Source organism: Aythya marila (genome assembly GCF_965140915.1).
Source record: "Aythya marila genome assembly, chromosome: 10".
In the NCBI taxonomy this organism is placed as follows: domain Eukaryota; kingdom Metazoa; phylum Chordata; class Aves; order Anseriformes; family Anatidae; genus Aythya; species Aythya marila.
In genome coordinates this window covers 12,713,500-12,737,752 of record NC_139051.1, presented here as the reverse complement: position 1 = coordinate 12,737,752, position 24,253 = coordinate 12,713,500, and the positions used below count along the sequence as shown (strand labels likewise).

General features: G+C 52.2%; 2 protein-coding genes across 9 annotated transcripts; one reads left to right on the top strand and one right to left on the bottom strand.

Moving 5' to 3' along the window:
- Positions 1 to 9,982: 9,982 nt before the first annotated feature.
- Positions 9,983 to 10,897, top strand: LOC309881943 (mediator of RNA polymerase II transcription subunit 27-like; the record flags this gene model as incomplete). Its single annotated transcript, XM_082768505.1, is given in 6 exon segments — positions 9,983 to 10,217; positions 10,220 to 10,315; positions 10,318 to 10,377; positions 10,380 to 10,528; positions 10,530 to 10,638; positions 10,641 to 10,897. Coding segments are annotated over 6 exon segments (906 nt in total).
- Positions 10,898 to 11,233: 336 nt separating this feature from the next.
- Positions 11,234 to 24,120, bottom strand: GLYCTK (glycerate kinase). 8 transcript variants are annotated; one of them, XM_082768488.1, is made up of 11 exons: positions 24,069 to 24,120; positions 23,696 to 23,770; positions 23,274 to 23,326; positions 22,949 to 23,125; positions 20,706 to 20,753; positions 18,821 to 19,061; positions 17,674 to 17,779; positions 15,364 to 15,726; positions 14,860 to 15,011; positions 13,479 to 13,654; positions 11,234 to 12,886 (listed from the first exon to the last, which is right to left on the bottom strand). In XM_082768488.1, exons 8-11 carry the CDS (start codon positions 15,648 to 15,650, stop codon positions 11,981 to 11,983), a joined length of 1,521 nt encoding a protein of 506 aa, XP_082624614.1. In that variant the 5' UTR covers positions 15,651 to 15,726; positions 17,674 to 17,779; positions 18,821 to 19,061; positions 20,706 to 20,753; positions 22,949 to 23,125; positions 23,274 to 23,326; positions 23,696 to 23,770; positions 24,069 to 24,120; the 3' UTR covers positions 11,234 to 11,980. The 8 variants fall into 8 exon arrangements, with proteins under 8 accessions (XP_082624614.1, XP_082624616.1, XP_082624613.1 ...); XM_082768490.1 differs by having other exon boundaries at positions 23,696 to 23,804; positions 24,069 to 24,085; XM_082768487.1 differs by lacking the exon at positions 23,274 to 23,326.
- Positions 24,121 to 24,253: the final 133 nt, after the last annotated feature.

Sequence of the window (24,253 nt, the reverse complement as noted above, 5' to 3'; positions counted from 1 at the left end):
GTGGTGCTCCGTGGGGACGTGGGGGGGCCTGGAGGGGCACGTGGGGGTTTGTGCCTACGTCTGCAAAGCACGCACACCGATGTCTCTTCCCAGGAAGTTTTTTTTTCAAGGCTTCCATTGTGGCTGTGGGAGCCTGATGGTCTCAACCTACCCCCCAAAAAAAAACAGGGCAGAGCACACCTGAGCCCACCGAAACCCTGCTGCATGGGGCTGGGGTGACCGCAGCACAGCAGGAGGGGACAGCCACCCTGCAGCGTGTCTTGGGTACTTGTTCAGTGCAACTCTGCGAGCTGAGCTGCAAAAATCCTCGGTTTGCTGCAAGCACACCAGCAGCGCCGGGCCAGCTCAGCCCAGCCACCCTGGTGCGTTCCTGCTGCCACCTTGAGTCCCATGGTCACAGGTGGGGGCTGGCACCTCGGGCGCTGGCTTGTGGGGGTCTCTGAGCAGCCCCCTGTGTTGTTGGAGGTTTTGGTGGGCTGGCAGGTGCAGGGGACAAGCCAGCAGCTCTGGTATCAGCGGCAGTGCCACGAGTTGTGTCTGGAGGAGCAATGAGTTAGGGACGGGTGGGAGATGGAGCCCATCACCAAGCCTCGACCTCACCACGCTGAGGCCATGTGCTGGCAGGGACGTTTGGGGATTTGGCTGCCAGCGTGTGATAGGAGGTGAGGCAAAGGGAGGGATGCAGAAGTATCTGTTATATTCCTTGGGTGTGCTCCACGACACGAAGCACCCAGCCTCTGCCCTCTCCATCACTGTGGGGCAGCCACCTCTCCAATGCAGAGGGGGATGCAGGAGAGTTTCCTCCCCACCTCCTATTTTGTTTTGTTTTATTTTCCTGCTATCTGAGGCATGATTAGTTGGGAGAAATTCCTGAGTAGATCTCAGTTGTTGGGGCCAAAACAGCACCCATCAAATGAAACTAACGGGAAATGAGGGAATGGTTTCTTTGATTTTTTCTTCCCTGTTTTGACCCTTCGAATTATTCAAGGTTCAGCTGCAGAATCATATGAAATGATTCATGCGTGTCTCCAGCCGGTAATTTTGGGTCTGTAGGTGGTTTGCAAACAAGTCACTGTAAGGATGAGAGTGACAGCTCCGACTGTCGTGGTTACTGCGCTGGGTTACATGGTTTTGTCTCCATTTCCCCACCGGATCAGAAGGGTAATTATCAGAATCAGCGGAGTGTAAATTTTAAAGCTAAGACCTCCCTGAAATATTCATAGCTCTGCCCTCAGCCGAGGGTCAGGCCCTGGAGCTGGAAATCCCAGACCTGGCTGCGTGGCCCAGCACCCGCTGGGTCCCCATCGCCTGCCTGGTCCCATCGCCTGGACCAGCACCGGAGGGAGGGGACAACTGGGCAGGGCACGGTGACCTTGTGGTGTCTCCACCATCCTGCTCCGGCACCTCTCGGTTTTGTCCACACATCTCCGAGAGCTGCAATCTGCAAAGCCCTGGGGGGCTACACGCAGCACTGGCTGCTATTATCCCTGAGACAAAGAGGGACAGGCAGGCAGATTACTTTGGCCTTTATTTTTTTTCAGCTGGGAGCAAAGAAAAGCCTTAAATGAGCTTGCTCCTGGGAAGGGATGGAATGGGCAGAGCCCCCGGTGCCCCCTTGCTCTCCCCAGAAGCAGCAGGACCCCATCCGTCCCCTGGCACTGCCCCATTGCCCTGTCCCCAGCTGGCAGGGAGGATGGATGCTCCCAGCTCCCCTCCCTGTAGATCCGAGGCCGGGTGAGGTTTCATCTCGGGGTTGGGGCTCCCTGCAGCATCCTCACCTGCCCGGGGTGTGGAGCAGCAAGAAACAACCTGATGCTGCCCTGCGAGCAGCCAGAGCCGCGGCGGTCCCTCTGCCTTGTGCCATCCTGGGTAGCCCTAGGGGCACCAAGCAGCTGCCAGCACGCTTTGCCCAGCGTGGGGAGGAAAAAAATGGAGCTTTGCTGGGCTCGAGGCCTCCAGGAAGGTGGACGACCCAGGGTGGCCATCACCTGCACGTTGCTTGCGTCCTCTGTCCGTCCGTCCGCGCGTCCTCCGTCCGTCCCTTTGGTGCTCGGCCGCTGGCAGCAGCGGGGCCGCGGGGTGGGTTTCGTCAAGAGGCCAGTGAAGCGCTGATAGTTTTATGTGTGGCACTTAATTATTTCCCCATTCCCACCGCCACGTGACGGCGAGCGGCGCTGGCCGTGCCCCTGCTGAGCCCGGCTCTGTTCCTGCAGTCCGCGGGGCTGATGGCAGAGGCATGCCCCACGTGGAGTTTAATTATTGGCTTTCTTCCTTAGCAGAGTACATTGGCTGACCTTAATGCAATTAATTAGGGCTTAATCAACTTCTGGTGGCTGTACACAGCACACGGCGATTCCTGCCTTTCCAGGAGGGTTTCTGGGAGGTTAAAGCAGCCGGGGGAGGGTTGGGACGGAGGCCGCAGGGTTGGGTCCTGCAGGTGGGTCTCAGTGAGCTTAGTGCAGGGACCAGCCCCGTGTATCTCTCCAGGCTGCAGGAAAGGCAGGTGAGATGGGCTCAAGGAGCCTGTGCTTTGGGGCAAAAATTTGGGGCTGCTTATTTTCTGCATTATGCTGAGCTCAGAGGGGATTCAGTAGGGCATCACCCCCCAAGGTCCCTACCAGACCAGGGCTTTTGTGCTTCGGGATGCCTCCTACCAGCTATGGGGCTGCAGCTGGGTCGTGTAGCCACCAGCCACTGTCCAGGCTCTCTGGCCCATCAGTGGGTGCTCCCAAGGCACTGGGGGGACATCTGGAAGGGCACTGAGCCACGGTGCCAGGTTCATAGGGTGTCCTGCGGGCTGCTAGCACCCCAGGCTCCCAGCGCGGGCATCAGGTGGTGGCACAGACGGGACCTTTTTCCAACAGGGTCTGGGGCCCTCTTTCAACAGCAGCTGAGGAAAGCAGTGGGAGAACACCGGGATGAGCAAGGAGAGCCAGGAACAGCCCAGCCAGCACTTCCATGAGCCTTGGCCTCTTCAGGAGGATGAGCCATCCACCCTGAAGCTGCCTTTGCCCTCCCCCTCAGCAGCCCTTAGCCCCAGAGAGAAGAAAAGAGCTGTCAGTCACCTGCCCTCCCTGGGGCCCGGGGAGACCGACAGCATTTAATAAATAATAGTACTAATTAATATTGCAGGGCATCCCCGTAGGATGTGGGGCCCCGATGAATAGGGAGATGGCAGAGCTGTGTTTTGAGCCCAGCCTGGCCTTGGCCCTGCGGTCCCTCGGGAGATGCTTTGTGCCCTCTTGCAGCTGGCTTGGCTGCTGGCTGCCCCGGAGCCGTGAAATACAGCCAGGGGCACGGATGTTTGCTGTGAGAGGTTATTAGGATGCCTCGTGTCTCCAGCTACCGGCTTTTAGATGCCCAAGCCAGCAGGATGGGTGCTGCAACTGGCCTCATTGGTGTCCTGGTGCAAACCGGGTGGAGGCAGTGTCCCCGCTCCCCTGGGTGGGCACCATGGGGCTGCCAGGGTCCCGAAGGCTTTGTGTCCTCCCCATTGTGGCTGTGATCTTACATTTCTGTGCAGCCCATGGGACTGCTCTCCCTGGCAGGGTGGCTCGTGTCCCCTGGGGTCCACATGTCCCCATCTGTTACCACCCTGTGCTACCGAGCCCCCTCGTGCTCGCTCCCCTGGTCCCAGGAGGTGGTGGCAGGAGCCGCACCAGCCGCTCTTTCTGTTTTGTTTGTTTTGGTGCCAATTCATTAATTTTGAAAATCTAATTAGGATTCTGCAGCCCTCTCCACCCAGCACTCTCCTTGGGAGGATCCTTGCTGTCTCTGAGCTCTCGCTGCACCCCCAGTCAGCCCCAGCCTGGTGATTTGGGTCCCTTTCCCACCACTGCCAGCTAATCCCACGCCTTTCTACGTGGCTAGAGCCCCTCGAAGCCCAGCAAATGGGAGGTGATATTTGACAATAATCCCTCCGCTCCCCAGGGCGGGCTTCTCATATTACAGGTTATTAAAAAACCACGAGCCAGGCAGCGATAACTGCGGCACGGGGAGAGCCGAAGCACGGATTGCTGCTGGCCGGGCCTCCCCCAGCAGAAGGGGCTGCACAGCGTGGCTCTGGGCTCTGCTCGGTCCATTTGGGTCTCCTGGAGCATCTCTGGGCAGAGCTGGAGCTGGGTTGGGCAGGGCTGGGGATGCAGACAGACCCTGCTTGATGACAGCAGGATCTGTGCCATCGGTGACACACGGGCACCAGGTTGTCTCCCTCTGCCAGGCAGGAATTTGGGGAAAAAATGCTTGCCTGGGAAGGGAGATGCTGCTGCTGCTCCTTCTCCTTGTGGGCTGAACGCAGAGAAGTATTGCTTCCTCAGGGCTGGGCAGAGCGAGGCTGGTTTTGTCCCATGGGAAATTCAATCCGCCAAGGATCTGTATTTCCTTGAAATATTTTATTTTTTTCGGCAAAAATATTGATTTGCCTGCAAGTAGGCTCATTGCAGCTTAAAATGTTTCATTGCGTGGTTTGGGGGGTTTCTTTCTGGTTTTAAGTCAACATTTCCCCTTAAAATGTCACTCTGAGAAGGCTTCTTTTTTTAAGCAAAAGTCTGTGATGACATTTTAAGTGGAGAAGAAAATTCCTGCTTCGTTTCAAAATGTCATCTTAGAGTGGGGTGGGTTTTTCTTTTTCGTTCCAGCATTCCCCAGGGGAGAAGTGAAACGGTTTTGTTTGAGTAACCCCGCTACCACCCCCAAATACAGGCCTTTTTAACTCAGTTGTCACCACCCCTGGAGGTGTTCAAGAAACGTGCAGGTGCAGAACTCAGGAGTGCGGTGCAGTGGGGACTTCAGTACTGGGTTAAAGGTTGGACCAGGTGACCTTAGAGGTCTTCTCCAACCTGAATGATTCTACGATTCGATGGCGTTTTTGCAGTGGAGAAAACTTCTGCCTGGAGAAGTTGTGCCCCAGCTCCAGACCTCGGTGGGTGCTGGCACTGGTGGGACGGCTCTGGCCCAGCCAAACCTGATCCAGGGCCAGAAAATCTCCTGCTGCTGAACCCCAGTGGGCACCGGGCAGGCCCCGTTCGGTGCTGCTGCCTCAGTGGGTGCAGGACAGTTCCATGGTGCCCCAGGTTTGGAAGCTCAGCTCTTTCTGTTTTCCCTCTCCTCCTGGTTTTCTTTTATCAGGCTCGCCCTGACAGTAACTTGCGCTGCTCTTACAGATCAGGCTAGAGACTGAAGTTATCTCACTTTTATTTATTAGGGCAATTATACCTAATGATTCACATGCTCGTGGAGAGTAATTACTCCCAAACACAGCACCATCGGTGTTCTTACCCAACCTGGGTACGGTGATTCACGCCTGCATCTCTCCTTACAATTCATCACACAACAGCCCCTGCCTTGCTGACTTTGTTCGGAGGCGTAGAAGAAGCGAGCAGGGGCCCAGCAGCACCCACCACGCGTGCACGGTTGGACTGGCTGCTGCGGCACCACGACCCGCTGAGCTGCTCCTGGCCTTGGGACAGACCCCAGCCCTGGGATGGAGGAAGGTTTCTGGGGGTGCTTTTGATTATTGATGCATCCTAGTGCTTTGCACAGCAGTGCCAGGTCAGTGTCATCAGCCAGGAGAAGCAAAAGAGGTTTGGGAAGCTGAGGGTTCATTTGCTTTTCTGGCTAAAAGGAGCTTTGCCCTCCCCAGTACGTCAGGGCCACCTTGCATGAGGCTGCGCTCACCGCCTGCTCTCTTCTGCTGCCACCCTGTGCTTTTAGCCCCAGCTCTCCCCTCCTGTGGCTGCCCGAATCGATGCCGGGATGTGAGCAGTTCCCAGGGAGAGGCAGGAAGAAAGGAGAGGCAAATCCTTTCTGCTGCCCCCGCTTGGCCTCAGTGCTTCTCCCCAGCGTTGCCTGGATGGGTTTCCACGGTCTCGGGGAGCCTGCACCGCGGTGCCCCCAGGGCTCGCTCTGGTCCTGCCCGCAGCGGCCACTCCTTAAGCATCCATCAAACAGCCGCGACCGGGGGAAGTGATCCCTGGTTTCATTCCACCCACGTCCACCTTCTTAGTGGAGAAGCTGTGTTTGTTCGCGCCGGTGTCTGGCCTCCTGTCAAGAGCTCCTGCAGGCAGCCTGGAGCTGCTCCTAATGGGCTGCCAGGGGATTTGCGCTCTGACAGTAGCGTGCGCCGGGCGCTGACAGCTCCCTGGAACGGCTCGCTCCGCCCGTGGGACTGGAAATTGCTCGCTCATCTTCTCCCCGGCGAGACAGCAGAGGGATGGGCAGGGATGCTCTGTTTGGAGGGGGCTGGTTGCACGTGAGACCCCCTTCTCCCCACCGCGCGTTTGCAATTTGGGGGGATGCTTGGAGCTGAAAAAGCCCGGGGATGGCGGTGGTACAAGCAGACGCAGGATGGTGAGGCTCTGGGACAAAACGGTGATGCTTGAACCAGCTCCAAGGGGGCAGTCATGCAGGGATGGGGCCCCTGCTAGCTGGGAGAGCTGGGAGCAAGCACCAGCGCCCTGCAGGACTCCCCCTCCAGCTGCTGTCCCCTGCCCGACCGAAATGCCACCTCTCTTCTGTTTAACACAGGGCTCCTCTGCCTCCCCGCGACAGGGCCCGGGGGGCTCCCTGGGTTGATCCCAGCCACCAGCTGCAGAGGAAACGGCCTGGAGCCCTGCCGGCGTGGAGCACCTCACCGTCTTGTATGGCTTTTTATTCCTATGTGATTATACATCCTGCCTCATATAGGGATTGAAGCCGTGCAATACGCTGGGGTCCTACAGCGGAGAGCAGCCCGTGCACTGTGGAGACGGCCTCGGAGGAGCCACCGAAGCCAGCCTGAGCTCCATCCTGCACCCAGGGTTCCCGGGGTTGCCAGTGGCTTTCTGACGTGGTTGTGCTTCATCACCGAGGATGCAGGAGGTGGAGGGAAAGGAGGAGGAGGAGGAAGAAGCTGGGGAACGGCTGCAGCAGTGAGGGCTGCCCCAAATGCAGCACTCCTCAAAGTTTCTCAAGAGGCCGCCACCGCTCTTTAAAGGTTTGCATTAAATCTGTCACATTAGCGAAAATAGTGGAAATTACCCAGCTTGTGGAGGAGATTAAAGGCAGACCCCTTCCGATCACTTCATAAAGGAAGGGCCCCATTAACACCTAGTGAAATATTAGCCATTAATCAGGCCCTGCGCAAAATAAAACCATCCACATTTATCATTATTGGATCCTTAATGAAGTGATAATGGGAATGCTGGGGAGCTGTGATATTAATGTCTCCTAAGAGGCAAGAGCAGAGCCAAGGGCAGCAGCCAAGATTTTTAATTTACTGCCAAAAGCTTGCGCTGTTAATAACACAGTTACTTCTCCTGGCCATTAGCGCTGTTTGGCTACAAGCAGCCCACTTTGGAGAGCAAGCCCACCCTGTACACGTATGCCCCAGCTTTGCTCTCGCCTTTGCCTGTGCTTTTTTATGACAGCTGTCCCCATGTCTCCCGCATGGGGATGAGAGCAGGGAGCTGTTGGCCCAGAAGCTGGCGTAGAAGAGATTTGCTTTTCAGGTGAAAAGGGCAGGGACTGGGAGCATCAAAACCAAGCAGCTCGTGGTGTCCTTGCGCTCTGTGACTTGTCTCCTTAGGCACATTGCACCCTGGAGCCAGGATGGCGAGGAGTTGGCCCCAGCACGGCTCTTGTGGTGGAATCACTCACTGCAACCAGTCCCACCCTTGGCTTCTTCCTTTCCCAAGGCAGGCTCAAGTGACGCCGGTGTCCCATCCAGGGCAGGAACAGCCCCAGGTCCCCACCTGCAAAGCCATTGCTCCTGGCAGGCTGCAACAACCCAGAGACAAAGCGGTGCCTGGCAGGTAAGTGGTGCTCTGTATCCTCGGATGCACCTGCTAACGAACAAATCCTTGCAACCCCTGACCAGCGCAGCACAAATTTAGGCTGCCTTGTGCATGGGGTCTTCTGTCAGCAAAGGAAACACTGGTCAGGGTGGCAGCATTAACGTGCGATTCTGTGCTTACCATCCTCTAGAGGAATAAAATGATGCCTTGTCTGTAAGGGACGCACACACTGAAGAGAGTCATGTCTTGCAGAGCGCCTTCCTCCCTGGACAGATGGATATGGCCCACTCAAGCAATCAGTCAGGAAAAAAAAGCTTCAACGTCTCCAGGTAGAAACATGAGAAGATGAAGAGTGTCTCTGTAACCTGGGTGTCCTTGGTCAACCTTCCCCTGTCCTGTTATCTCCTCATTAGAAGAGAAGGAACAAGAATAAAACCGTGTGTGGAGGCCAAGCGAATGTAGATGTGAAACGCACTTCAAACAGTTCCAGCCTTTCAACAAACCTTTTATCAGCCGTCTCTCCCCACCGCTGCAAACTCCTTTTAATCGTTAGTGAAAAGCCACTGTTCAGAAAGCAAGGACACTGCTCGGGGTACGCGCGGCGTTACCAGCATAGGCATTTCCCAGGAGAAGCCAGCAAGCGCTCACCCAAGGTCTTCTGAACTCGAGTGCAGCACAGCACAAGCAGCAGCTCCAAGGACTAGCACGGTGCTCAGTGATGTGGAAGGCTGCGGGCAGAGCACGGGGATACATTGGGTCCGTGGTGGTGTCCCCAAGCTGGCACACAAGGCCTGTGGCACTTCTGTGCTGGGAAGAGCTGGATTTGGAGCCACTGAGGACTGCACCGCAGCAGCATCTGGCCCCAGACCCCTTTTTGGCTGTAAAGCTACTCGTGTCGGTGCCCCTGCGGTGCTGGCACGCTGGGCACGCAGCAAAAGCCAAATGATCTGAAGCCCACTGGCAACCTCTGGAGAAAATTGACAGCATGGAGCAGCTTCTCCCCTGCCATCATCACCCAGCGTTACAGCAGTGCAGGTCTCTTCCAGCAGACCTCAATGCCGTCTGCCAGCACCAGCGAGTTCAGGCGTGTTGCAGAAGGCCTTCAGGCTCAGAGCACAATGTGGGGATGTGTTTCAACACCAGGGGAATGACTGGGGGTTTGAAATCTCCAGGCTTGTGCCGTGGCGCTTCCCCTGGGCTGTGAGCATGGACTGATCCTGGCTCTGGCTGTGGTCCTGTCAGTCCAGCAGCCAGCCTGGCACTGATACGGAGGGGAAGGGGCTGGCTCCCACGGCAGCCCTGCTGAAACCCCTACTTGTGAGATACTGGCTTAAAAAAACAAAAAACAAAGCAGGAGGTGTCGCATCCTGCTCAGAAACCCACCCTCCAATCCATCTCGGAGCGGCTCAGTGCTGCTGTGTAGCAGCTGCTCAATGACACCGCTACTCGCAGCGCTGGCAGGACGGTGTATTTATGTCACGAGATTAGATCAGCCACATGCAGTAGGCTTGTCTGTCTGGGAAGAGTCTGAGTCAAGCGTGTCCTATTAAATTAGGGCTGGATTTTCAAAGGAGCTCAGCTTCCACTTAGGCTCTGTGACAAATAGGCAGGTTTTTCAAAAGGACTTGAACGTGTTGGGTCAGACTGGCTGCTGAGCTGAAGTCCTTTGAATAGCGAGCCAAAACCATCGCCATGCCTGTTGCTACAGGCAGAGCCCTTCTAAAATTCAGCTCTACCGTGGGCTCCGTGTCCTGGGAAAGCCATCTCATCGCTGCTCTGTGATAACCACGGCGTTCTCCTGTGTGTGGTGGAGCAGCTCCCCGTCAAAGCAAGGCTCCGGCAGCTCTGCCCTTTGATCAGCTCAGCAGCATGGGTCAGGAGAGCTGAGTGTGAAGGTTTCCTTGCCTTTTGTTCTGCAGAATTAGCAGAGTTAATCAGAGTGACAGCGACTTCTGCCTCAGCACAGAAGAAAGGTCACTGGCTCGGGCTGGATGCGTGACTGTTTTCCGGCCGGTTGGAAAACATCGCCGTGAAAGCTCTTAACATACACACCGCTGGCACGGAAGCTCTCCTGGGATCAGCGGGGGTTGCAAAAGCCACAGTGGGGGCTCTCCCCAGCAGCCAAGCCATGGTCTTGCTTTCTTCATGTCTTTTAACCACAACCTCGCCATGCTGTGGAGTGGAGGGAGGCCGGCTGGGTCCAGGATAAGATGGCACATGGGGTGCTGAGCCCCAGGGTGAACCTAGAGGCCTCCCAGGCCATCGCCACCATCCAGGCACTGTGCTCCAGCATGGAAAGAGTCTTTGACTGCCTGAAGGTTGGCATGTGGAACAAGGAGATGCTGGAGGGATGCAAGAAGGGCTTTGGGGCCGCCTTCCAGGAGAGCCTGCGCTCCCTCAGCCACAACCTGGGTGAGCTGCAGTGTCTGAGCAATCCAGTTGGTAAACTAAGAACTGTGCCTTGCACAACAGTGGACTGCTGAGCCTAGATCCTGTTCAGGACAAACGGCCTCTTTACAGCAAACTTCTTCAAGCCTACAAATGGTCAATAAGTTGCAGTACCGTGCAGGGCCAGCACCTGGCCTTTTGAGCCAGCAGAGACTTGGGTCAGCCAGAGGGGAGCATCTGCAAAACACAGACCGAAAACCCAGGCAACAACTCTCATCTTACCTCCTCGATGTGTCGATGATGTGCTCTGTCACATTGACAGGATGTTCCCTGAAAGGACTACCCGGCTATCCCAGCCAAATGGGGCCAATGCTTCTAGTTACCCTAGGAAAAGTGCTAAAAGCCACAGTAGTGACACGGAGCTTCTTCATTGACCGGGCAATAGTAAAAGGCTACAGTGAAAATGTCTATACCAATGGCAACTTGACATACGGTCCAAATCCAACTACCAGGTGTTTCAGAAGGTGATGGATCATGCGACCACTGCTCTGTTGCCCTACCAGCTGCCTTGGATGCCCGATGTGGTGGTCAGGTCTTCCATGACCTGGTTAAGAAGTTACATAAAGCTGTTCCAGGCTCCGTGCCAGCGCTGCAGGAAGTTCCTGCAGGATGGCCTGCTGCCCGTGTGGAGGGATTTCCGAACACTTGAAGCTTTTCGTGACACTTGCAGGCAATAGTAGCACAGCCCAGCAGTTGGCACATGTGCAGAGAACAATGTTGGGCTGGGAAGAGAGCTGATGGTTTAATTGCTGGTTCTATTTCTGGCCCTTTCACCCTGTACTAAATGTTGGGGTTGCATTAATGCAATAATACACAGCAAGGCAGATGTGAGCCTATTGTATTTTGCAGGAGAGGGTAAAAATCTGTGTGTGATTGCTTGATGCTTCTCAGCTGATATGATATATCTGGGGAGATCTGCTATCAATGATCTTTATCCTAAATGTTATGGAAAATATCTGTGTGTGGTTTGTGTTTTGAAACAGAATTTGCAGTGTTGAAGTCATTTATAAGCTTTAAATAAAAATTTATATTCCAGAACAACAAAACAAACAAACGAACAAAAAACCACAAGTGGTGTCCCTCAGGGATCAGTCTTAGGACCAGTGCTCTTCAACATCTTTATCAATGACATAGACGACGGAGTCGAGTGCACCCTCAGCGAGTTTGCAGATGACACCAAGCTGAGTGGTGCAGTTGATACAAGAGGGAAGGGATGCCACCCAAAGGGACCTGGACAGGCTGGAGAAGTGGGCCCATGAGAACCTAACGAGGTTCAACAAGGCCGGAGGGCATTGAGGCACTGGCACAGGTTGCCCAGAGAGGCTGTGGATACCCCATCCCTGGAGGCATTCAAGGCCAGGCTGGATGAGGCTCTGGGCAGCCTGCTCTGGTGGTTGGCAACCCTGCATGGAGCAGGGGGGTTGAAACTAGAGGATCCTTAAGGTCCTTTTCAACCCAGGCCGTTCTATTCTGTTCTGTGAAGCTGTCACAGTAGCAGTGGCTCTCAGAAGTGCTAACTGCAACCTCCATGTCCACAACGTGACTGCTTGCCTTTCTCAGATCCCAATTACAAGTGCTTGACTGTTCCCAGTGCATTTGCTGTGGACATCCACTCGTGATTAATTAGTGGAATCTTTCTATTAGAGATATTAGCACACTTGACAGCTAGCCCTAATTTAAGCAGTTTTGTCTGCAGTGCTTATTGCCTCATTTACCCCTGGTCCTAATTAAACGCATCTGAATATCGGCAGAGGGAGCTTTCATGCTCTGTCCTTGGGTCTAATTAAAACAGCCTGGATATCCATGACATTGGTGCCTGTCAAGCCTGTCACCAGGAGGTGACGCCCGCGTTCGAAGTGGCTGAAGAAGGTATAGGAGTCGTTGTTGCTGAGGAAAGCCTCCGCATCGAGGCCTTCCTGGAACGCCTCGTCCACCAGCTCCGGGCTGCAGAAGGCCCCTGCTGCTCCTGTTGGCCCGTCCTGCCCGTCCGTCCCCCCGCTGAGGAAGATGATCTCGCACCTCCCCAGGGGGCTGCTGGCCTCAGCGCCCTGTGCCCTGTGCAGCCCCAGCCCCACTCGCAGGGCCAGCTCCTGGTTCCTTCCTCCCTTCCCGCTTCCTCGAAGCCGAACCGTGGTTTCTCCGCCAGCAAGGATGCAGACTGGCTTTTCAGGCCCTAATCCTCGGAGGGCCTGCAGAAACTCGGCCAGGTTCAAGCCTGGGATATCTAGCTCTGCTGCCAGCTGCAGAAGGTTCCCCCTCACCTCGTTGCCCAGAGGCCCTTCTCCGAGGCCAGCAAAGCCCAGGCAGAGCAGCCTGATCAGCTGGCAGTACAGCGCAGCAACGTGGCCGATGTCCCCGCAGACTGCTGCGCTCAGAATCAGGGCCACGTAGCCCAGGCCCTCAGCCTGGCGTTTGGCCTCGTCCAAAGCCAGCGTGTTTGATCCGATGATGATGTTGCAAACGTGGGAGTAGTCTTCTGGAGTAGCGCGTGTGGTGGGAGAGCTGGAGAGCACCGTTTCCACTGACTTGGGCAGGCTCTGCAGCAGGTTGTATTTGGCCAGGACTTGAAGGCAGTCTTGGACGCTGTGGGAGCTGGCAGCGGTGGGCCCACTCGCTATGATGTCCAGGGGGTCGCCGATCACGTCAGAAAGGATGAGGCTCACCACCTACCAGGAGCAATGGCAGTGGGTTATTTTGGAAGGCAGAGGCAGGTGACCATGCCAGTGTCGTGGTGTAAGCACTGCTCTGAGTTACACTTGTGCTAAGGCAGATCTTGGCCCATTTTTGTTTTAAAGTCCCATGAGAGTCACCTTGCCCTCCTTGAACCCAAAGACCTACAGTGTCTTTTGATGCTGGACCATCATGACAGAAAACAGCTGGCTCTTAGGCTGAGAACCTAGTGCGGGCTGAGCCTACGTGCCAGTGATGGCACACACTGAAAACAGCCCCTGGGTGAGCTAAGGGTCAGAGCTGGCCTGGAAGCGCCGTGGGACGCAGCACAGCAATGCACCAGCACATCACAAACTGCTGCTGGGGGAGGGCTGGGGACTGCTGAGTGGTGTGATGGGATGGCCAGGTCTGAATCCCCCTCCTTGCACCCGTCTCCCTGAGAGTTGGGATCCTCAGTGAAATCTGAGGCACAGTTCCAAAACACCACACATGCAATTGTTCACTCAGTGAGGAAAAAAGCCCTGGGAGTTGATTAACCCATTGTTTGAAGGCGGACGGGTGATCTCTGCACAAGCAGACCCCCGTTACCTGTGCGGGATATGCGAGCCGGGCCAGCCCTCCACCCTTCAGCAAGGACAGAGTCTTCCGGACAGTGTTCAGCTCCTGTATGGCAGCTCCTCTGGAAGCCAGCATCTTTGTCAGTTTCTCTTTCTCTTCGAGGAGGATGGGAGGGATGGGAGCAGGCAGCAGGGCTGAACCACCCCCTAGAATGTAGAAGAGATGGCAGGGATTGAGCACGTTTTCCATCAGGACACGAGGAAAGCCTGGGAGGAAAGAAAAGGGGGACAGAATAACAAGAGAAAGCACACCCATGGTGACAGTCTTATCGATGGGAATTCTGACAGTGCAACTGATACACGTGGGCATTGGAAATGCAGAAAAGAAGGCAAGAAAAAAGACTAGAATGGAGAAGTGAAATGGATGGAAGATACAGAACAGAAAAGAGCAAGATCTGAACAGAGGGTGAACATGCACAAAAGTACAACCGAAAGCTACCGTCAAAAGGCAAAACCTGCTCAGAGGTTTGAGACAAATCAGCATCAATAAAACATGATGAGCAAGAAAAACAAATGCAAATGCCTGTGTTTCAGTCAATAGCCAGGGATCTAGCTGAGAGGCAGGAGCAGTTGGGGACCGGCTGCTGAGTGGGAGTGCACGTGCACGGGGAGCTGCAGCCGCGGGTAGATCCTGTGCAGGCTCCCTGAAGGGCTGAGGAGTCTCTTGGAGATGTTGGTAGCCAGAGGACAGGAGGAAACCCAAGGGAATCCCCAGCAAGCACAGCTAGCTGCCAGCCACTTGGGTGTCTGCCTAGCAGCACTGCGCTCCCTGCGCTGGATCATGCTCCAGCATCCACAAAGCAAATAGAGAAAATTACCAAGCAGAGACCAGGGGGTTTCAACAGATCTGCTCCAACCCCCTGCTTGCTTTTGCCCTGATTCACCCAGCTGAGCTCAGGCTGTGGCAATGTGCTTCCCGAGGCTAGTCCCGAACTTCAGCTTCCAGACTCACATCCCCACGCAGATTCGGAGCTTGTGAATCAGCCGAGCACTGATTCTCCCAAGCCTGCACCTGCAGCTGTAAGGAAGGGGCAGGAAAAAAGTGCCACCCTTGCCAAAAGGTGAGGGCAGCTGACAAGCTGTGTGCCAGCGTCTCACAGCAGTGGGCCCAGCCTGCACAGCTCAGCCTCTCCGCAGTGCTGGGAGGCAGCCCGTCCTCTGCAGCAGCTGGCAGCCCCCTGCTCTCCCCTGCTGCATTCCTGGAGGAAAGTTTGTGGGAGAAGGGAGAGGAAAAATCACTGCGAAGGCCGGCACAGCACAGCAGTGCTGCACAGCCACATGCAGGCACGCATCTGGAGGGACTACAGCAGCAACAGGGGCCTTCAGCAGGACCCATGCCCTGGGATCCCCACCTGAGATGAGCACGAGGAGCAGGTCGTCTGCTGTCAGGCCCTGAGCCAGCTCCTGAATGGCACCTGCTCCCCTCAGAGCCTCGGGGTCAGGGAGGTTGTTCTTTGCGCCTTCGATGACCTGGATTCTGCTGTGTGGCTTCAGCAGCATCTCCCTGGAGGGGTAAGGAAGGCAATCACACCACTGACACCAGCACCTACGCAGGCAGCCAGGCTGTCAGCTGGCTGCACCAGAGGGAAAGGGCAAGTGACCAGGACAGGGAGGTGGCCTTTGCTGTGCATCTCTTCCCAGGGCTGGGGAGGCAGCGCAGTCAACGCAAAAAATTGTCACTGGTGTCACTGGGATGTGATGGAGCAATGGAGGTTGAAGGTCAGGGTGTGGTGGACAGGGTGTGCAACAGAGCAAGGGCAGATGGAAAGGATTCAGAGGGTTCACAGCAACATCCCCCAGAGGACAAACCTGGCAGTTTACCCCCACCCAAACTGCCCAGTCACAGGCTCCCTTACTGCATTCCCGCTCGCTGCAGGCTCTCCTGGATGCCTAGTGGCACACTGACGATCCCCCGAATGAGGTGGTCCCCCAGGATCTCTTCTGCAGCTGCTGCCATCCCCAGCACAGCCTTGCCAAACCCCACCAGGTACAGGTTCCTCTTCACGGGAAAAGCCCGGCCCTTCACTATCAGCTGCGGGCACCCGTCTCCCTGCAGCTTCACAGCCCTCTTCAGCATTGGGGCCGGCCGGACAGTGCCCACCGCACTGCGGAAAAGGGACAGCGCGTGCTCACGAAGGGACATGCTGCCTGGGCGGGGTGGGCTTGCACACACTTTGCTGACGAGGCCTCAGGAGCTCAGGCAGACAGCACCTTCCAGCCTGCAAGGGAAAGCATTTTGTTCACACTTTGTTCACTAGGAAAATAGACAGGGTGGTTACAGGGAGAGCAAGGAAGCCAAATCGTGGCCCGTGGAATGCTAGCTCCTGTTTCCTCCTAAGATTTCCTCCTATCAACTGAATTTTTCCAACCTCTCCCCAGGCAGGAGGGAGAGGACAGTGTCACATTCAAACTACCTGTCAGCTTGTGGTTCCCCTGCAATCTCATCGCCTCCCACAGGGAAGGTGAGCCCTGCCAGACAGCTCCTCTGTCATTGTAAATTTGCCACTGGCAAGCCATCATTTCGATGTGCTCAGTGTTTGACACTTTTCCAAACCATGGAGGCTGCTCTCTGTCCCGGAGAGAGCAGGGCATCCGAGTGGAACAGCTTTTCACTACATAAACTCCCTTCCATGTGCTAGCCAAATGCTGACCTCATTCTGTGGCTGTGCATTGCCCCATTTTCCCCCAGAGTACCACGTACAGACTTTGGAGAATCAAACCCAAAACCAACGTGCTTGTTGGCTGCCGGATCCCTTGCTGCTGGTGGCCACAGAAAGACCAGTGATGAAGTTTCCCCAGCAAACAGCAAATTAACACAGGGCTCCATTCTCCTTTATTTTTCAGTCCTCTCATTATGCATTAAAGTCATATTTCGAGATCAGGTAGGACTTTGTATCCAGGCAAAGTTCCCAGCTGGGTCTCTGAAATTCCGTTTGAGCTAGTCTCTACCAAGTATTAGAATTCCACGCAGCAGATATGAGCATGGACTGAAGAATCTCAGCTGCTCAAGGGCAAACAGTCATCCTGACAGAGGAAAGGCAGCTCCTGCCTGCATGCACGTGTCTGTTCCCTCACAGCACTTCTTCCCTCCATTAACTGGCAGCAAGTTTGTTGCTGGTTTCCCAGAACCAAAGACCCTTGTCATCTGCATCTCTCTAGCTCATGGCAATTATGGTGCAGGCAATTAGGGAAGGGTGCCAGGAAGCTGAGGCAGCCCTGGCAACACACTTAATCACAGAACCATTCAAATTACCTGCCAGTTAATTCTATTTCTACTAAAAGGATATGTTTCAGTACAAGGCCAGTGTCTGGCTCCTTTTCTGCAAGAACACACAAGTTCAGAGGCCTCTTTGTCCTAACGCTCCCCTAGCACTGACAGGTGTTAATCATTAAGCCAACAAGCTTCCCAACAGCTCCTCTGGGTCTAAACCAGCCTTTGCTGCAAAGACAGAGGACAGACCCAAAGGCTCGGTGAAAAACTCCACCCAAGCACCTTCTCAGGCAATGAAACTTGGGCACACTCTGAAATCCATTGGACAAAGGACTCGCAGACAAAACCATAGTATGGTGAGTCATAGGTTTGATGGAGAAGAAAGAAAAAAAAGATTCAGTGCTTAGGAGAAACATGTTTTAAAGGCAAAACCCAGGGCAGATAAGCTACCTATCTAAGCTCCCCTTACATACTGCTCCAGACTGTCTCTTCAATCATGAGAAGAGATGGGAAAGGGAAGGTGTACTGACCACTTTGTTCCTAGGTTCCTAAATCTCATGGCAGCTGGTGCTGTAAGCAGTTTAAACCACTGAGCCTCAGCCATCTCACAATGAGGGCCTGAGTAACCGTGCTAATACCAGTGAAGTGAACCATGCATCTCTCAGGAACCGAGATTGGCATCTCCTTTCCCAGCAGGTCTCTAATTCACCTGGCAGCGTAGTGCAATCAGAGAAAGGTGTTAGAAAACAAGAGGTGCATCATGCTCCAGGTCACCTTGTCCGAGTTGTGATACAGTGTTTACAGAGAAGGCTGGGAAAAAAAAAAAAAAGGCCTAAATAGAGCCAGGCAAGTTTAAGAAAATAAAACCCCAAAGCTTTTAACAGGCTCTGTCTCTGCCTTGATGTTTCTGTGCATGGCTGACCCTGAAGACCAGGGGAATTGAGTACAACCAGACCTGCAACTGCGGATCCTGTCACATGTACCCTGCCGGCGGCTCCTCTCAGCTCCAACTCCAGACATGACACAGCAGGCGTGAGTCGTTTAAAAGCAATCCTCTCCTACTGGAGATGAAAAAATAAATGCCAGCTTAATTCATCTAGCACTTGTGTGCATACTGCTAATGCTTGCTCTGGTCTGGAAAGCATTTCACTACAACAGCAGGCATGTAATGTGTTTTCTGCACTCTGAACTCAGATTATAATTTAACCATCAAGGTCTGATCCAGAGTCTGTTGAAGGCAGTGCATGTCTTTGCACTGCTTCTGAAGATTTTAAGGCACACCATCACTGATACCGACCTCAGCGCACAGGTGTAAAAGCAGAATAAATCTGGTGCAAATCTCCTTGCATTCAGGGGTTATCCAACTACATCAATACAATGGAGAGCTGAATTTGGCACAGACCCATCAGCTTTGGAGGTCTCCGTGTGTAATTCTGCTCCCTGTCAGCTCTGATTAGACATGCAGGCTCACTGGAGGCTCCCCTTGGAATGGGGGTGCTACTAATGATGTCATGAATCCATTTTTATGTAATTTATTTATACGGTCTCAGGCACCAGGTACTAAATGTCATCAGGGAACAGCTATAAATCAGAGCTATGAAATCCAGTGTAGATATTAAAAAAATAAAAACTCCTACTCATTTTACCAGGGCTTTTTTTAACAAGATCAAGAGAACCGAGTATCACCCCGCACCCAGGGAGAGACAGCATAGGAAAGAAAAATAATCGAAATGGCAGCTCGCAGATTACCTCTGTGGATGGAGGGTATAGAAATGGTGTAACTGCCAGTTACTGCTACTACTCCCCTTCCCACGGCTGGCTAGGAGGAATCTGGGCTGGAAAAAGGGGCTTATGATATGACCTACGTTGCTTCATGTAGTAACCTCAATTTTCCAGTTTCTCAGGGAAATCACATGGGGATGCACTAGCCCTCTTCTCTCTGTATATACAGTCACACTATGGGCACTAGCGGGGCTGAGGTTTCACCTTCTCTTTGTCCCTGCCTGGGACATTTTTGGCATTACGGTATATTTAGAAAGGCTTTTAGAAAGTTTTCCACAAGATTGCACTAATCTTAGGAGGAAAATGATGTTGAGAATTACCTGTTACAAAGAGAGCTGCCAGACTGGAAGGGGCTTAGATCAATCCCCTCTAAATGAAAACTTCCTCAGCTTTCATTGGCGAATAATGGTCACCATCAACATACTTGTTTGCACGCACCACCATTATAAGCTTTTTCTTCATAGGACTCCTCCTAAGACTGTAGAAACTTCCACTGGTAATTCTTTCCACAAAAAGCAGCAAAACCCTAGCTCCTCATTTTCACCTTCTCTGGGAGAGGAGCTGCACCGTGATAAAACAGAGGCAAAACACGCGTTTGCATTACCTTTCATTAACTTTTTAATTAAAGCAATTCTGCAGGCTAGGAGCCAAAGTCAGAAGGAGACAGAAACAAGCCAGCACCAGGGGCAGACACATGGCAAGCTGCCAGGTAAATTGGATGGTGGCATGAGACCAAAAGCATGGGCACAGAGGGGAACAGTCGAAGCCATAAGCTTGGAGTCACACTGGGGAGGAAAAGAGTTCACAAACGAGCTGCCTATGCAGTGAGAAAAATGAGCCAGTGCCAGACTGCATGGCAGGTATTTGAAAGGTGGGAAAATATTCCCTTCTAGGGACTAGTCTGCCATCACTGAGCAGAGCTGAATTATTCTGGGTGCTATGGTCAGAGGTTTATTCAAGGGTTTGCGGCACGGGCTTGGGGTTTTCTTAAAGCTGGGGCAATTGGGCTTGCTGCAGGCTGATTCAGCCACACAGCCCCAGTTTCACGTGCTGCAAGATGTGAGGATGCCGTCTATGAACGCTCTGGGACATATGATTTAATTGAGATCTTCAGTGTTCTAAGGTAGTTTATTTCTAATGTCATCAGGACTTCTATGGTTTTCCTTTGGAGTGGCAATGATTGGTGGTTGGCCCATCCCGTACCGAGCTGACTCCAAAAGCCCTGAGGGGACTGGAAAAAAATCTGAGATGGCACTAGATCAAACCCCCATTGTTTGAGGATAATTTTGAGCTCAGGCTGTAAAAGACAGATTACATCTTTGTTACTGTAGTAAACTTCCAGATACAGCAAGTTTTAACGGTGTCTCTCGCTACTCGTTTTACTTGCTACATGACTTTCTTCTGGCCTCTTGGTATGTAAATTACCGTTAGACTCACCGAGGCTTACTGCTTCCATTTTTCATGCACTGCCGTGGGAGTTTACCTATGAAGTACAGCACAGCGTACTGCGTTCACCGACTTTACTGCGCTCAACTCCCATGTCCCCACTTACTGACACATCTCCTCTATCATTTGATATATCATATTTAATTTGCCTGCTGAGCCCTGCTCCAACTCAAACTTGCTGTTCCAGATGGTCCCGAAAGCATCACAAGAAAATTTTCTAGGAGATGCACTGAACCCAGGAGGAAAACAAAGCAGTGAAGGTTTGTTCCAAGCGACTATTTGGGGAGGATTAGATGGGGGATTTTTCGAGACTAATCTCTTTAAATGAAAATTTCAGAATTTGATTAATTTTTTAATCTGCACATGGATTTGCATAAAATTACCATGCTGCCTCATTCCCACTTTGTAAAAGAGCACATGTCTAGGATGGACCAGCTGCTCACCGGTCTGCTACAAAGAGTCCAGCACACACGTAGGTGTGCAGGGATGGGGTGCAGAGTCCTTTTGCCCCTAATCACCATGGTGCTCCTTCAGGGTTCATTGGGAAAGAGGAAGATGGTGGACAAAAGAAGTGCCATGAGACCAGCTGCACAGAAAGTTTGCTAGGCAGGCAGGGGAGAAAGGAAGGAGTCTGAGCACCTTTGTTTCAAGAATATGCTCAGCTCTGGGGAAAAAAACAGGAGTCCTAATTTCCAATATACATTTTTCTGTATGTTTCTTGGAAAAGAAATCTGGTGCTCTTATGACTGATTTACTCACCACGAGAAGTGTCAACAGGGTTTCTTTGCCTTTGATGAGGAATGTAGCCTAAGGCCAAACACAGAGAAGTAAGTGTTCTGTTCAGCATTTTATATATATAGATCAGTATCATTAGTAAAAAAATTAACTGTATTTGACATATGCATCTTACTAGTTTTTCTAGGTCACACTCCCTTCACTCCCTACATACCTTTTGGAAATGTTTCTCCCTTGCACTGGGGATTGTACGGAAGAAAAATTTTTCACTAAAAAAATCCTTCTGTAGCTCAATGCAGAACGGTCCTACCCTGAAGCCAAGTCCATGCCAAGTCTACTTCCTTTCATGCTGCAATTTCTCAAACTCCCTATTCTGAGTCAACTCACAATCACAGTTGAGAGTCATTTAAAACCTGGGGAAGGATCATAGTATTCTAGAGAAGGAAAAAAGTTGCCTGCCTTGAGGACTGAAACGGTTGAAAAGGGTCAAAATTCAGTACTGCAAAATACAAGGTCACAGTCTTTGGGATTAACAGCAAAAAAAAAAATGAGCTCCTTAGGTGGAAGTAACATGAGGAGAAAGAGCCAGGAATATTAATCAGTCAGGATGACAATTACAGCTGCCCTCTAGGCTGAGATGACAGGCTGTGGGGAAAGTGGAAAGCAGCAGATGTGATCTACCTTGACTTCAGTGAGACTTTTGACACCACACTCATTAGCAAGCTGAAGAAGTTTGGGCTGGGTAAATGCCCTGTTATGCTGGCTGAAAAATAGCTCAGCCACTGGGCTCGGAGCGCAGCCATCAGTGATTCTCTGTCCAGATGACAGCCGGTAATGAACAGGGAAGACCTGTGTCTCTGTTGGGATTTGTGTCGCCCCATCGCTTTATTAGTAACCTGAGGGCACTAAGTATTTAGTAATTAGAACTAATTATATATTCTATATATTATATTTGTGTATATATGTATTTTATATATATAAAACTACAATTAATTAGTTAGCTGGAGGCACAGTTACCGAAGAGTGCTTCTTCAGTAACTTTGTGGCTGACTTAATTTAGGGAAAGCGCTGACATACTGAATAGTGGGAACACCTTCCAGAGGCACCATGATGATAAACTTTAGGTCAGGGCCAACAGAAACCTCACAACGCTCAGCAAGAAGTACGAGGTTTTGCTGCTGGGGCAGGATCTCTGTGGATCAGGGCAGGCTGAGAACCAACTTAGAAGCAATCTGACAGCAGCTACTACTACCTGAAAGGTAGTTATGAAGACAACGGAGATGAAACCTTCTCGGTAGTGGCAGAAAGTATTAAATGGCCACAATTTGTGACTCAGGATGCTCACGCTGGATGTGAGCAAAATGTTCTTTACAGTGACCATAGCACAGCTCTGGATCAGGCTGCCCAGAGAAGCTGTGGTCTCTGAGCTAGGAGCCTTTCAGGATTTGGCTAGACAAAGCCATGGTCAAGCTAGCCTTGCGTTTGTCCCTTCCACCACCACTTCTGAGATTACACACAATCTCAGAAGATAATCTCAGAGATAATCGCAGGGACTCCAGAGCATCACGTTTAGCTTCAAGAGCCCATAAAGAGATGCCAAATTGTGGGACACGAGTTCTCTGCACAGGCCTTCAGTCATAACTGTCACCCACTGAGGATCATCGCTCCCAGCAGAGTCCAACAAAAATTTATTCACCTGAGTAGCATTGTTTCCAGAAACATCTCTAGGAAATTAACATCCACCCATCTGAGCAAATGCGAGCGTGGGACTGTTTGTATTGTGCAGGTTACAGTGGTACCTAATATAGAAATGCATAGGTAGAATGACTGCATTTGATCAATATTACTCAAGCAGCAATTAAGCCTTTTTTCTATTAACTAGTTTTGCAAGGGCATCATCCATACTTCCTACCTAATGTGACATTTTGCTAGGAGATCCAATTATCCTGCCAGATAAATTCCAGCTTCGTATAAACTGACAAACTAAGCTCCAATGATTGGGAAGAAAGGCAGAAGAAAGAATAAAAAGGGAGTGACAAAATATCAAATCAACAACCCACGGTGTTATACAACTCTAAAACTTGGCTAAGTATTGTAGGTGTTTTGAAGTAAATTGTCTTATGATGGTATTGGTGAGTCATCTTCTGGGCCCACATGAGATAATCCAGGCTTTCATCATGCAGTTTACAGTGTGCAAGAGGCATGCTGTTCTGAACTTCTCTGAAATCTTTCATTACATTAAAATCGATTGTAGGTTTCGAACTGACCTGTAATGGAGTAGCTGACCCCGAGACCCTCTGAAGTAATGAATGTGTCTTCTGTTGGGTCTCCCTAAGCTCCAGTGTTAAAATCTCGCATCCATTCCAGAGTAAAGCTCAGTGAATCATTCTGACAGGCCGATCAGATCACAATATGAAGGGGTGAACCAGGCTAGATGTCAAAACCTGTAACGGTGAGCCGTAGGAAACAAGCGGTAAGAGCAAGTTATCTCAGAGAAGACTTTTATTTCACTGACTAAATCACACATGCACGTAAAATAATTGAACGTGTCTGACATGTGAACAGCCCTCTGACAACAGCTCCCAGACTTACTGGTGTTTGTCCACAAGAGGGCAATCTTATTCTGAAGCAAACCGTTCTGGAGACTACGGAAGGAAAAATTCAGTTAACATTTATGAAGTGATTGGGGCTTTGGCGGTGTTTTTTTTTTTTCTTTTTTTTTTCTCTTTTTTTTTGTTCTTGTTGTTTGTTCTTTTTGTTCGTTTGTTTGTTTTGGTTTGAGTCTAAGTTTCCTGGGGACTGAAACAACAAAAGACCTGGTTTTCTTCTAAAATACCAGGGTGCTGGAAATCTTCACGGTGGTTGGAGATTCTCACCGCTCTTCTCACCTCTATCTTCTCACCCCAGGAATAACTCTTTGAGGCGTCAGAAGTATAAAAACACGAACAGAAGCTGGTGGCAACATCTGTGATGGATTAATGACAACCCCAAGGTTCCTGTACCAGGACACCTACCTCAGACCCCAGGCTGTCTGTCTTAGAGGTTGTGTTTGCCACTCGTGAGCCCGTGGTGCTACGGCACTTGTATTGCTGTGAAGGCCAGTTTGTAGCACGATTAAGAATACTGAGCAATAAAAAAGTGTAATAATAAAACCGAAGATAAAATTTTAAAAGTGAAATCTATCACATTTTCAACGACGGGTCTACAGCAGGGGTTTAAAGAGGACAAACTGCTCTTGGAGGGGAATCCAGCAGGCACCCCCACCCAGGCACACACCACAGCCCGCACCAACCCCGACCCCTTAGGGCAGAACCCCCCGGAGAGCAACCACTGCGCTTTTTTTTAACCCCCCAAAACCCCATTTCTCCGCTGATTTCCCCCACAAACCAGGAGGGGCCGTGAGGGAGCCGTGAGGGGGCCCCCAGAGCCTGCCAGCCGCGTCCCGCCCGCCACTCTCAAGATGGCCGCCCGGCCCCCCCCACACACACACCCCCCCCCGGTGCCCTTCTCATTCCCAGCGGGCTGTGCGCGCGCCCCGCCGTTCTCCCCCAGGGTGCCCCGCGCGCCGCCCC

What these genes read in the sequence shown, in the direction of transcription:
- GLYCTK (XM_082768488.1), bottom strand. Translation starts at nt 15,650, where the DNA reads ATGTCCCTTCGTGAGCACGCGCTGTCCCTTTTCCGCAGTGCGGTGGGC. An exon ending in GCTCCTCGTGCTCATCTCAG is followed by an intron (nt 13,655 to 14,859) that starts GTGGGGATCCCA and finishes TCTACATTCTAG; the next exon opens with GGGGTGGTTCAGCCCTGCTG. An exon ending in GGCTCGCATATCCCGCACAG is followed by an intron (nt 12,887 to 13,478) that starts GTAACGGGGGTC and finishes TGCTCCTGGTAG; the next exon opens with GTGGTGAGCCTCATCCTTTC.